The sequence below is a fragment of the Salvelinus alpinus genome, chromosome 3 (assembly GCF_045679555.1).
Source record: "Salvelinus alpinus chromosome 3, SLU_Salpinus.1, whole genome shotgun sequence".
Classification (NCBI taxonomy): domain Eukaryota; kingdom Metazoa; phylum Chordata; class Actinopteri; order Salmoniformes; family Salmonidae; genus Salvelinus; species Salvelinus alpinus.
Window position 1 is genome coordinate 108,198,932 of NC_092088.1, and position 14,666 is coordinate 108,213,597.

The following is a 14,666-nucleotide window of genomic DNA, read 5'->3' on the forward strand; positions in this document are numbered from 1 at the left end:
TGGATCTACTAGACAGTGTTATATAGCTGGATCTACTAGACAGTGTTATATAGCTGGATCTACTAGACAGTGTTATATAGCTGGATCTACTAGACAGTGTTATATAGCTGGATCTACTAGACAGTGTTATATAGCTGGATCTACTAGACAGTGTTATATAGCTGGATCTACTAGACAGTGTTATATAGCTGGATCTACTAGACAGTGTTATATAGCTGGATCTACTAGACAGTGCTATATAGCTGGATCTACTAGACAGTGCTATAAAGCTGGATCTACTAGACAGTGTTATATAGCTGGATCTACTGGACCTACTAGACAGTGTTATATAGCTGGATCTACTAGACAGTGTTATATAGCTGGATCTACTAGATCTACTAGACAGTGTTATATAGCTGGATCTACTAGACAGTGTTATATAGCTGGATCTACTAGACAGTGTTATATAGCTGGATCTACTAGACAGTGTTATATAGCTGGATCTACTAGACAGTGTTATATGGCTGGATCTACTAGACAGTGTTATATGGCTGGATCTACTAGACAGTGTTATATAGCTGGATCTACTAGACAGTGTTATATAGCTGGATCTACTAGACAGTGTTATATAGCTGGATCTACTAGACAGTGTTATATAGCTGGATCTACTAGACAGTGTTATATAGCTGGATCTACTAGACAGTGTTATATAGCTGGATCTACTAGACAGTGTTATATAGCTGGATCTACTAGACAGTGTTATATAGCTGGATCTACTAGACAGTGTTATATAGCTGGATCTACTAGACAGTGTTATATAGCTGGATCTACTAGACAGTGTTATATAGCTGGATCTACTAGACAGTGTTATATAGCTGGATCTACTAGACAGTGTTATATAGCTGGATCTACTAGACAGTGTTATATAGCTGGATCTACTAGACAGTGCTATATAGCTGGATCTAATAGACAGTGCTATATAGCTGGATCTACTAGACAGTGTTATATAGCTGGATCTACTAGACAGTGTTATATAGCTGATCTACCGGATCTACTAGACAGTGTTATATAGCTGGATCTACTAGACAGTGTTATATAGCTGGATCTACTAGACAGTGTTATATAGCTGGATCTACTAGACAGTGTTATATAGCTGGATCTACTAGATCTACTAGACAGTGTTATATAGCTGGATCTACTGGATCTACTAGACAGTTTTATATAGCTGGATCTACTAGACAGTGTTATACAGCTGGATCTACTGGACCTACTAGACAGTGTTATATAGCTGGATCTACTAGACAGTGTTATATAGCTGGATCTACTGGACCTACTAGACAGTGTTATATAGCTGGATCTACTAGACAGTGTTATATAGCTGGATCTACTAGATCTACTAGACAGTGTTATATAGCTGGATCTACTAGACAGTGTTATATAGCTGGATCTACTAGACAGTGTTATATAGCTGGATCTACTAGACAGTGTTATATAGCTGGATCTACTAGATCTACTAGACAGTGTTATATAGCTGGATCTACTAGACAGTGTTATATAGCTGGATCTACTAGACAGTGTTATATAGCTGGATCTACTAGACAGTGTTATATAGCTGGATCTACTAGACAGTGTTATATAGCTGGATCTACTAGACAGTGTTATATAGCTGGATCTACTAGACAGTGTTATATAGCTGGATCTACTAGACAGTGTTATATAGCTGGATCTACTAGACAGTGTTATATAGCTGGATCTACTAGACAGTGTTATATAGCTGGATCTACTGGATCTACTAGACAGTGTTATACAGCTGGATCTACTAGACAGTGTTATTTAGCTGGATCTACTAGACAGTGTTATATAGCTGGATCTACCGGATCTACTAGACAGTGTTATATAGCTGGATCTACTAGACAGTGTTATTTAGCTGGATCTACCGGATCTACTAGACAGTGTTATATAGCTGGATCTACTAGACAGTGTTATTTAGCTGGATCTACTGGATCTACTAGACAGTGTTATATAGCTGGATCTACTGGATCTACTAGACAGTATTATACAGCTGGATCTACTAGACAGTGTTATATAGCTGGATCTACTGGATCTACTAGACAGTGTTATATAGCTGGATCTACTGGATCTACTAGACAGTGTTATACAGCTGGATCTACTAGACAGTGTTATATAGCTGGATCTACTGGATCTACTAGACAGTGTTATATAGCTGGATCTACTGGATCTACTAGACAGTGTTATACAGCTGGATCTACTAGACAGTGTTATTTAGCTGGATCTACTAGACAGTGTTATATAGCTGGATCTACCGGATCTACTAGACAGTGTTATATAGCTGGATCTACTAGACAGTGTTATATAGCTGGATCTACTAGACAGTGTTATATAGCTGGATCTACTGGACAGTGTTATATAGCTGGATCTACTGGATCTACTAGACAGTGTTATATAGCTGATCTACTGGATCTACTAGACAGTGTTATATAGCTGGATCTACTAGACAGTGTTATTTAGCTGGATCTACCGGATCTACTAGACAGTGTTATATAGCTGGATCTACTAGACAGTGTTATTTAGCTGGATCTACTGGATCTACTAGACAGTGTTATATAGCTGGATCTACTGGATCTACTAGACAGTATTATACAGCTGGATCTACTAGACAGTGTTATATAGCTGGATCTACTGGATCTACTAGACAGTGTTATATAGCTGGATCTACTGGATCTACTAGACAGTGTTATACAGCTGGATCTACTAGACAGTGTTATATAGCTGGATCTACTGGATCTACTAGACAGTGTTATATAGCTGGATCTACTGGATCTACTAGACAGTGTTATACAGCTGGATCTACTAGACAGTGTTATTTAGCTGGATCTACTAGACAGTGTTATATAGCTGGATCTACCGGATCTACTAGACAGTGTTATATAGCTGGATCTACCGGATCTACTAGACAGTGTTATATAGCTGGATCTACTAGACAGTGTTATATAGCTGGATCTACTAGACAGTGTTATATAGCTGGATCTACTGGACAGTGTTATATAGCTGGATCTACTGGATCTACTAGACAGTGTTATATAGCTGATCTACTGGATCTACTAGACAGTGTTATATAGCTGGATCTACTAGACAGTGTTATTTAGCTGGATCTACTAGACAGTGTTATATAGCTGGATCTACCGGATCTACTAGACAGTGTTATATAGCTGGATCTACTAGACAGTGTTATATAGCTGGATCTACTAGACAGTGTTATATAGCTGGATCTACTAGACAGTGTTATATAGCTGGATCTACTAGACAGTGTTATACAGCTGGATCTACTAGACAGTGTTATTTAGCTGTATCTACTAGACAGTGTTATATAGCTGGATCTACTAGACAGTGTTATATAGCTGGATCTACTGGATCTACTAGACAGTGTTATATAGCTGGATCTACTGGATCTACTAGACAGTGTTATATAGCTGGATTTACTAGACAGTGTTATATAGCTGATCTACTGGACCTACTAGACAGTGCTATATAGCTGGATCTACTATACAGTGTTATATAGCTAGATCTACTAGATCTACTATACAGTGTTATATAGCTGGATCTACTAGATCTACTAGACAGTGTTATATAGCTGGATCTACTAGACAGTGTTATATAGCTGGATCTACTAGACAGTGTTATATAGCTGGATCTACTAGATCTACTAGACAGTGTTATATAGCTGGATCTACTAGACAGTGTTATATAGCTGGATCTACTAGACAGTGTTATATAGCTGGATCTACTAGATCTACTAGACAGTGTTATATAGCTGGATCTACTAGATCTACGATACAGTGTTATATAGCTGGATCTACTAGATCTACTAGACAGTGTTATATAGCTGGATCTACTAGACAGTGTTATATAGCTGGATCTACTAGACAGTGTTATATAGCTGGATCTACTAGATCTACTAGACAGTGTTATATAGCTGGATCTACTAGATCTACTAGACAGTGTTATATAGCTGGATCTACTAGACAGTGTTATATAGCTGGATCTACTAGACAGTGTTATATAGCTGGATCTACTAGATCTACTATACAGTGTTATATAGCTGGATCTACTAGATCTACTAGACAGTGTTATATAGCTGGATCTACTAGACAGTGTTATATAGCTGGATCTACTAGACAGTGTTATATAGCTGGATCTACTAGATCTACTAGACAGTGTTATATAGCTGGATCTACTAGACAGTGTTATATAGCTGGATCTACTAGATCTACTAGACAGTGTTATATAGCTGGATCTACTAGACAGTGTTATATAGCTGGATCTACTAGACAGTGTTATATAGCTGGATCTACTAGACAGTGTTATATAGCTGGATCTACTAGATCTACTAGACAGTGTTATATAGCTGGATCTACTAGACAGTGTTATATAGCTGGATCTACTAGACAGTGTTATATAGCTGGATCTACTAGATCTACTAGACAGTGTTATATAGCTGGATCTACTAGATCTACTATACAGTGTTATATAGCTGGATCTACTAGATCTACTAGACAGTGTTATATAGCTGGATCTACTAGACAGTGTTATATAGCTGGATCTACTAGACAGTGTTATATAGCTGGATCTACTAGATCTACTAGACAGTGTTATATAGCTGGATCTACTAGACAGTGTTATATAGCTGGATCTACTAGACAGTGTTATATAGCTGGATCTACTAGATCTACTAGACAGTGTTATATAGCTGGATCTACTAGATCTACTATACAGTGTTATATAGCTGGATCTACTAGATCTACTAGACAGTGTTATATAGCTGGATCTACTAGACAGTGTTATATAGCTGGATCTACTAGACAGTGTTATATAGCTGGATCTACTAGATCTACTAGACAGTGTTATATAGCTGGATCTACTAGATCTACTAGACAGTGTTATATAGCTGGATCTACTAGACAGTGTTATATAGCTGGATCTACTAGATCTACTAGACAGTGTTATATAGCTGATCTACTGGACCTACTGCCCAGACACACCAGTAGATGGTGGAGAATCTCCATGTTTATGACTGTGTGCTTGGCTATGATGAGTTGACCTACCTGGAAGGCATCAGGGCCATGAACTCCTCTCCTGATGGCCAGTCCTTCAGCCTGTACACCACGGTGTCTCCGTCTTTAGACTTGGGTCTCTCTGAGAGTGGGAACACAGGTGACAACACAGGAGACTTTAGTAAGAGTATAGAGAGGGAAAAATGCTTTCCTGTAAACATTAACATAATCAATACATTGGTATTATAACTAATATTGTCAATTACAACATACACTGCTTTCCTCAGGAACATGTCAAGTCCAAGATGGAAAAAGGGGGCGTTGTTGAGGCTGTGTTTTCTGGACCTACGGAAGGCTTTTGATACAGTTAACTTGTTATGGCTGCAGGGGGCGTATTGAAAAACTGGAAAATATGTGCAAATTTTCAAACGGCCTCTTAATCAATTTTTGCTCTTACAATATGCATATTATTATTACTATTGGATAGAAAACAGTCTCTAGTTTCTAAAACCGTTTTAATTATTTCTCTAAGTGGAACAGAACTATTTTTACAGACCATTTCCTATCCGGAAGTGAGATTTCCAAAATCGATGTCGCTCTTTAAGCCCTTGTCTATAAAAGGGCATGTCACTTAGGACTGTAGAAACACGTCATACGCCTTCCTCTGGGTGTCATGCGGAAGTGAGAGAAGAAATCACTTGATTATCTCTTCCTGGGGTTGAACACAACCTCTTGGAGTGAGTGTTGCGCAGTTTATTTTTCTTTCTGGGCGCGAAGTCGCACCTGGACTCGGCTCCTGGAAAACACTCTGTAAAGGTGAATATGATCTCTGGCTTCGATTTTATTTGATACATGTCACAATATCATCCTAAAGTATGTTATTTCAATATAGTTTAATTATATTATTGAAATGTATTCTGGACTTTAGACGTGATGCGACGCAAGAATTTTTTCAAGATGGAGAGGTTAGCGTCGCACTGCCAGTGTGCTTGCTAATTCAAGAGGGAAATTGTTCGTTCTGGATCGAAATAAAGACATTTCTGAACAAAGGACCCCTTGGAGAACATTCTGATGGAAGATCAACAAAGATAAGGACCCAATTTGGGATGCTTTTTCATATATCTGTCGAACTGTGCTATGCTACCGTTTGCCTTGAGTCAATGCTGTTGTGATGTTAGCTATTGTAGTAAGCTAATATGACGATATATTGTGTTTTCGCTGTAAAACACTTGAAAAATCGGAAATATTGGCTCTATTCACAAGATCTTTCTCTTTCATTAGCTATCCACCATATATTTCTCTGAAATGTTTTATGATGTGTAATTAGTAGTTGACGTTGGTGTCTGTATTTTCTCTGGCTACTCCCGTGCGATTTCTGACTGTAGCTATGATGGTAGCAGTAATGTAAAACTGATTTATAGCTAAAATATGCAAATTTTTTGAACAAAACATAGATTTATTGTGTAACATGTTATAGGACTGTCATCTGAGGTAGTTTTTTCTAGGTTATTTAGGTTGGTTCTAGGTTAGTTAGGTTGGCTTGTGCATGCTACTTGCATCCTACTTGTGCTGTGAAAAATGTCTGTCCTCCTTTTTTATTTGGTGGTGAGCTAACATAAATATATGTGGTGTTTTCTCTGTAAAACATTTAAAAAATCGGACATGTTGGCTGGATTGACAAGATGTTTATCTTTCAAATGCTGTATTGGACTTGTTAATGTGTGAAAGTTAAATATTTAAAAAAAAATAGATTTTGAATTTCGCGCCCTGCACTTGAGCTGGATGTTGTCATAGGTGTACCGGCGTCGGGCTGACGTCGGGCTGCAGCCATAACAGGTTAACCAAGTTGTCCAAGTTCAACTTCCCCCCGATGCGTTGAGATGGATGAAATCATACCTTGAAGGCAGAACTCAGTGTGTCAGAGTGAGCAATGAGCTGTCGCCCACTCTTAGCTATGATGTGGGCGTGCCCCAAGGGTCAATACTGGGGCCCCTCCTGTTCAGCCTGTACATTAATGATCTGCCTTCTGTCTGTACTGGGTCTGTAGTTCAGCCTGTACATTAATGATCTGCCTTCTGTCTGTACTGGGTCTGTAGTTCAGCCTGTACATTAGTGACCTGCCTTCAGCCAGATGTCTGTGTGTCAGGGGAGAAGCTCCAGGTGGTATCTGATGCTACTGAGCCAGATGTCTGTGTATCAGGGGAGAAGCTCCAGCTGGTATCTGATGCTACTGAGCCAGATGTCTGTGTGTCAGGGGAGAAGCTCCAGGTGGTATCTGATGCTACTGAGCCAGATGTCTGTGTGTCAGGGGAGAAGCTCCAGGTGGTATCTGATGCTACTGAGCCAGATGTCTGTGTGTCAGGGGAGAAGCTCCAGCTGGTATCTGATGCTACTGAGCCAGATGTCTATGTGTCAGGGGAGAAGCTCCAGGTGGTATCTGATGCTACTGAGCCAGATGTCTGTGTGTCAGGGGAGAAGCTCCAGGTGGTATCTGATGCTACTGAGCCAGATGTCTGTGTGTCAGGGGAGAAGCTCCAGGTGGTATCTGATGCTACTGAGCCAGATGTCTGTGTGTCAGGGGAGAAGCTCCAGGTGGTATCTGATGCTACTGAGCCAGATGTCTGTGTGTCAGGGGAGAAGCTCCAGGTGGTATCTGATGCTACTGAGCCAGATGTCTGTGTGTCAGGGGAGAAGCTCCAGGTGGTATCTGATGCTACTGAGCCAGATGTCTGTGTGTCAGGGGAGAAGCTCCAGGTGGTATCTGATGCTACTGAGCCAGATGTCTGTGTGTCAGGGGAGAAGCTCCAGGTGGTATCTGATGCTACTGAGCCAGATGTCTGTGTGTCAGGGGAGAAGCTCCAGGTGGTATCTGATGCTACTGAGCCAGATGTCTGTGTGTCAGGGGAGAAGCTCCAGGTGGTATCTGATGCTACTGAGCCAGATGTCTGTGTGTCAGGGGAGAAGCTCCAGGTGGTATCTGATGCTACTGAGCCAGATGTCTGTGTGTCAGGGGAGAAGCTCCAGGTGGTATCTGATGCTACTGAGCCAGATGTCTGTGTGTCAGGGGAGAAGCTCCAGGTGGTATCTGATGCTACTGAGCCAGATGTCTGTGTGTCAGGGGAGAAGCTCCAGGTGGTATCTGATGCTACTGAGCCAGATGTCTGTGTGTCAGGGGAGAAGCTCCAGGTGGTATCTGATGCTACTGAGCCAGATGTCTGTGTGTCAGGGGAGAAGCTCCAGGTGGTATCTGATGCTACTGAGCCAGATGTCTGTGTCAGGGGAGAAGCTCCAGCTGGTATCTGATGCTACTGAGCCAGATGTCTGTTTGTCAGGGGAGAAGCTCCAGCTGGTATCTGATTGCTGGTATCTGATTTTAAGTACCTTGGCATCATACTTGATTCCAACCTCTCTTTTAAAAAGCAGGTGAAAAAGGTAATTCAAATAACCAAATTCAACCTCGCTAATTTCAGATTTATACGAAATTGTTTGACTACAGAAGAACTGTAGTTCAAAACTGTACTTCAAATCTATAATTCTCTCCTGCTTGACTAGTTGGGCCCAAGCTTGCTGTACAACATTTAAAACCTATTCAGTCTGTCTACAAACAGGCTCTCAAAGTGCTTGATAGGAAGCCCAATAGCCATCATCACTGTTACATCCTCAGAAAGCATGAGCTCCTGAGTTGGAAACATACCGACGTATGTCTTGTATTCAAGATCCTAAATGGCCTGGCTCCCCCTCCACTCAGTACTTTTGTTAAACAGAAAACCCAAACATATGGCAGCAGATCCACAAGGTCTGCCATGAGAGGTGACAGTATAGTTCCCTTAAGGAAAAGCACCTTTAGTAAATCCGCTTTCTCTGTGAGAGCTTCCCATGTCTGGAATACACTGCCATCAGACACACATAACTGCACCACATATCACACTTTCACAAAATGCATGAAGACGTGGTTGAAGGCCAATCAGATTTGTGAACATAATCCCTAGCTGTGTATTGCCGCTTTCCATATTGTTTTTTGTCTGTAGCTTGTGAGGTGTAAAAACACTTTGTTGCTTTTATGGATTTTGTCTTGTTGCTTTTTGTTCTATGTTTCTCTGTCTGTATGCTACGTCTTGCTTGTCCTATGTTGCTCTGTCTGTATGCTACGTCTTGCTTGTCCTATGTTGCTCTGTCTGTATGCTACGTCTTGTTCTATGTTGCTCTGTCTGTATGCTACGTCTTGTTCTATGTTGCTCTGTCTGTATGCTACGTCTTGTTCTATGTTGCTCTGTCTGTATGCTACGTCTTGCTTGTCCTATGTTGCTCTGTCTGTATGCTACGTCTTGTTCTATGTTGCTCTGTCTGTATGCTACGTCTTGTTCTATGTTGCTCTGTCTGTATGCTACGTCTTGTCCTATGTTGCTCTGTCTGTATGCTACGTCTTGTGCTATGTTGCTCTGTCTGTATGCTACGTCTTGTTCTATGTTGCTCTGTCTGTATGCTACGTCTTGTGCTATGTTTCTCTGTCTGTATGCTACGTCTTGTTCTATGTTGCTCTGTCTGTATGCTACGTCTTGTGCTATGTTGCTCTGTCTGTATGCTACGTCTTGTTCTATGTTGCTCTGTCTGTATGCTACGTCTTGTTCTATGTTGCTCTGTCTGTATGCTACGTCTTGTTCTATGTTGCTCTGTCTGTATGCTACGTCTTGTGCTATGTTGCTCTGTCTGTATGCTACGTCTTGCTTGTTCTATGTTGCTCTGTCTGTATGCTACGTCTTGTTCTATGTTGCTCTGTCTGTATGCTACGTCTTGTTCTATGTTGCTCTGTCTGTATGCTACGTCTTGTTCTATGTTGCTCTGTCTGTATGCTACGTCTTGCTTGTTCTATGTTGCTCTGTCTGTATGCTACGTCTTGTTCTATGTTGCTCTGTCTGTATGCTACGTCTTGTTCTATGTTACTCTGTCTGTATGCTACGTCTTGTTCTATGTTGCTCTGTCTGTATGCTACGTCTTGTGCTATGTTTCTCTGTCTGTATGCTACGTCTTGTTCTATGTTGCTCTGTCTGTATGCTACGTCTTGTGCTATGTTGCTCTGTCTGTATGCTACGTCTTGTTCTATGTTGCTCTGTCTGTATGCTACGTCTTGTTCTATGTTGCTCTGTCTGTATGCTACGTCTTGTCCTATGTTGCTCTGTCTGTATGCTACGTCTTGTGCTATGTTGCTCTGTCTGTATGCTACGTCTTGTTCTATGTTGCTCTGTCTGTATGCTACGTCTTGTTCTATGTTGCTCTGTCTGTATGCTACGTCTTGTTCTATGTTGCTCTGTCTGTATGCTACGTCTTGTCCTATGTTGCTCTGTCTGTATGCTACGTCTTGTTCTATGTTGCTCTGTCTGTATGCTACGTCTTGTTCTATGTTGCTCTGTCTGTATGCTACGTCTTGTTCTATGTTGCTCTGTCTGTATGCTACGTCTTGTTCTATGTTGCTCTGTCTGTATGCTACGTCTTGTTCTATGTTGCTCTGTCTGTATGCTACGTCTTGTTCTATGTTGCTCTGTCTGTATGCTACGTCTTGTCCTATGTTGCTCTGTCTGTATGCTACGTCTTGTTCTATGTTGCTCTGTCTGTATGCTACGTCTTGCTTGTGCTATGTTGCTCTGTCTGTATGCTATGTCTTGTCCTATGTTGCTCTGTCTGTATGCTACGTCTTGTTCTATGTTGCTCTGTCTGTATGCTACGTCTTGTTCTATGTTGCTCTGTCTGTATGCTACGTCTTGCTTGTTCTATGTTTCTCTGTCTGTATGCTACGTCTTGTTCTATGTTGCTCTGTCTGTATGCTACGTCTTGCTTGTTCTATGTTGCTCTGTCTGTATGCTACGTCTTGTTCTATGTTGCTCTGTCTGTATGCTACGTCTTGTTCTATGTTGCTCTGTCTGTATGCTATGTCTTGCTTGTCCTATGTTTCTACGTCTTGCTTGTCCTATGTTGAGGTCCTGGATCAATAACCAGATAAATGATGAAGACTACTCACTGGTGAGGTCCTGGATCAATAACCAGATAACTGATGAAGACTACTCACTGGTGAGGTCCTGGATCAATAACCAGATAACTGATGAAGACTACTCACTGGTGAGGTCCTGGATCAATAACCAGATAAATGACGAAGACTACTCACTGGTGAGGTCCTGGATCAATAACCAGATAACTGATGAAGACTACTCACTGGTGAGGTCCTGGATCAATAACCAGATAAATGATGAAGACTACTCACTGGTGAGGTCCTGGATCAATAACCAGATAAATGATGAAGACTACTCACTGGTGAGGTCCTGGATCAATAACCAGATAAATGATGAAGACTACTCACTGGTGAGGTCCTCGAAGCCGTCCCAGAACTCGTTGATTCCAGAGTTGGAGACACGTCCGTCTTTACAGTTCAGCAGGTCTCCCTGATGGTCAGCAAACTCCTGGTTGAAGCTGTCCGCCTTCCAGAGAGCTGCGTTCAGAGGCTTATGGAGCCCAGTCACCAGGACCGGCTGGAGAAGACAAGACCGTACAGTAGGGTGAAGATTTCAACATTATAACGACACCAGGACCGGCTGGAGAAGACAAGACAGTACAGTTGGGTGAAGATTTCAACATTATAACAACACCAGGACCGGCTGGAGAAGACAAGACCGTACAGTAGGGTGAAGATTTCAACATTATAACGACACCAGGACCGGCTGGAGAAGACAAGACAGTACAGTTGGGTGAAGATTTCAACATTATAACGACACCAGGACCGGCTGGAGAAGACAAGACCGTACAGTAGGGTGAAGATTTCAACATTATAACGACACCAGGACCGGCTGGAGAAGACAAGACAGTACAGTAGGGTGAAGATTTCAACATTATAACGACACCAGGACCGGCTGGAGAAGACAGTACAGTAGGGTGAAGATTTCAACATTATAACGACACCAGGACCGGCTGGAGAAGACAAGACAGTACAGTAGGGTGAAGATTTCAACATTATAACGACACCAGGACCGGCTGGAGAAGACAAGACAGTACAGTAGGGTGAAGATTTCAACATTATAACGACACCAGGACCGGCTGGAGAAGACAAGACAGTACAGTAGGGTGAAGATTTCAACATTATAACGACACCAGGACCGGCTGGAGAAGACAAGACAGTACAGTTGGGTGAAGATTTCAACATTATAACGACACCAGGACCGGCTGGAGAAGACAAGACAGTACAGTAGGGTGAAGATTTCAACATTATAACGACACCAGGACCGGCTGGAGAAGACAAGACAGTACAGTAGGGTGAAGATTTCAACATTATAACGACACCAGGACCGGCTGGAGAAGACAAGACCGTACAGTAGGGTGAAGATTTCAACATTATAACGACACCAGGACCGGCTGGAGAAGACAAGACAGTACAGTAGGGTGAAGATTTCAACATTATAACGACACCAGGACCGGCTGGAGAAGACAAGACAGTACAGTTGGGTGAAGATTTCAACATTATAACGACACCAGGATTACATTTTTAACAAAATGAGAAAAGAAAAAACCTGCAGACCGCTCTTGCTAGTATCACTGCTCTTTAATAAAATGTACGTGTCGGCCTCACAGCCTTCGTCAGAGCTTTAGGTGTCGGCCTCACAGCCTTCGTCAGAGCTCTGATACGTAAAGCTTATTAAAGAGCAGTGATACTATCCAGAGTAGAGATACTATCCTGAACAGTGATACTATCCTGAACAGAGATACTATCCTGAACAGAGATACTATCCTGAACAGAGATACTATCCTGAACAGAGATACTATCCTGAACAGAGATACTATCCTGAACAGTGATACTATCCTGAACAGAGATACTATCCTGAACAGTGATACTATCCTGAACAGAGATACTATCCTGAACAGAGATACTATCCTGAACAGAGATACTATCCTGAACAGAGATACTATCCTGAACAGAGATACTATCCTGAACAGTGATACTATCCTGAACAGTGATACTACCCTGAACAGAGATACTATCCTGAACAGTGATACTATCCTGAACAGAGATACTATCCTGAACAGAGATACTATCCTGAACAGAGATACTATCCTGAACAGTGATACTATCCAGAGCAGTGATACTATCCAGAGCAGTGATACTGTCGAGGTCTCTCTACAGCCCGGTGGTCTCCACCGCCTCTCTCTCTACAGCCCGGTGGTCTCTACAGCCCGGTGGTCTCCACCACCTCTCTCTCTACAGCCCGGTGGTCTCTACAGCCCGGTGGTCTCCACCGCCTCTCTCTCTACAGCCCGGTGGTCTCCACCGCCTCTTTCTCTACAGCCCGGTGGTCTCCACCGCCGCTCTCTCCACAGCCCGGTGGTCTCCACAGCCCGGTGGTCTCTACAGCCCGGTGGTCTCCACCGCCGCTCTCTCTACAGCCCGGTGGTCTCCACCGCCGCTCTCTCTACAGCCCGGTGGTCTCTACAGCCCGGTGGTCTCCACCGCCGCTCTCTCTACAGCCCGGTGGTCTCCACCGCCGCTCTCTCTACAGCCCAGTGGTCTCCACCGCCGCTCTCTACAGCCCGGTGGTCTCCACCGCCGCTCTCTCTACAGCCCGGTGGTCTCCACCGCTGCTCTCTCTACAGCCCGGTGGTCTCCACCGCCGCTCTCTCTACAGCCCGGTGGTCTCTACAGCCCGGTGGTCTCTACAGCCCGGTGGTCTCTACAGCACGGTGGTCTCCACCGCTGCTCTCTCTACAGCCCGGTGGTCTCTACAGCCAGGTGGTCTCCACCGCCGCTCTCTCTACAGCCCGGTGGTCTCTACAGCCCGGTGGTCTCTACAGCCCGGTGGTCTCCACCGCTGCTCTCTCTACAGCCCGGTGGTCTCCACCGCCGCTCTCTCTACAGCCCGGTGGTCTCCACCGCCGCTCTCTCTACAGCCCGGTGGTCTCTACAGCCCGGTGGTCTCCACCGCCGCTCTCTCTACAGCCCGGTGGTCTCCACCGCCGCTCTCTCTACAGCCCAGTGGTCTCCACCGCCGCTCTCTACAGCCCGGTGGTCTCCACCGCCGCTCTCTCTACAGCCCGGTGGTCTCCACCGCTGCTCTCTCTACAGCCCGGTGGTCTCCACCGCTGCTCTCTCTACAGCCCGGTGGTCTCTACAGCCCGGTGGTCTCTACAGCCCGGTGGTCTCTACAGCACGGTGGTCTCCACCGCTGCTCTCTCTACAGCCCGGTGGTCTCTACAGCCAGGTGGTCTCCACCGCCGCTCTCTCTACAGCCCGGTGGTCTCTACAGCCCGGTGGTCTCTACAGCCCGGTGGTCTCCACCGCTGCTCTCTCTACAGCCCGGTGGTCTCCACCGCCGCTCTCTCTACAGCCCGGTGGTCTCCACCGCTGCTCTCTCTACAGCCCGGTGGTCTCCACCGCCGCTCTCTCTACAGCCCGGTGGTCTCCACCGCCGCTCTCTCTACAGCCCGGTGGTCTCTACAGCCCGGTGGTCTCCACCGCTGCTCTCTCTACAGCCCGGTGGTCTCTACAGCCAGGTGGTCTCCACCGCCGCTCTCTCTACAGCCCGGTGGTCTCTACAGCCCTGTGGTCTCCACCGCTGCACTCTCTACAGCCCGGTGGTCTCT

At 44.1% G+C, this 14,666-nt stretch overlaps 1 protein-coding gene across 1 annotated transcript in view; it reads right to left on the reverse strand.

Annotated features, from left to right (window-relative positions):
* jmjd1cb (jumonji domain containing 1Cb) overlaps positions 1–14,666 on the reverse strand; it is a 69,308-nt gene that overhangs the window by 27,390 nt on the left and 27,252 nt on the right. The window contains exons 12-13 of the mRNA XM_071394758.1: positions 11,401–11,569; positions 5,103–5,193 (exon numbers count right to left, since the gene is read on the reverse strand). Coding sequence (XP_071250859.1) covers positions 5,103–5,193; positions 11,401–11,569 — 260 coding nt within the window. The remainder of the gene's footprint in view (positions 1–5,102; positions 5,194–11,400; positions 11,570–14,666) is intronic.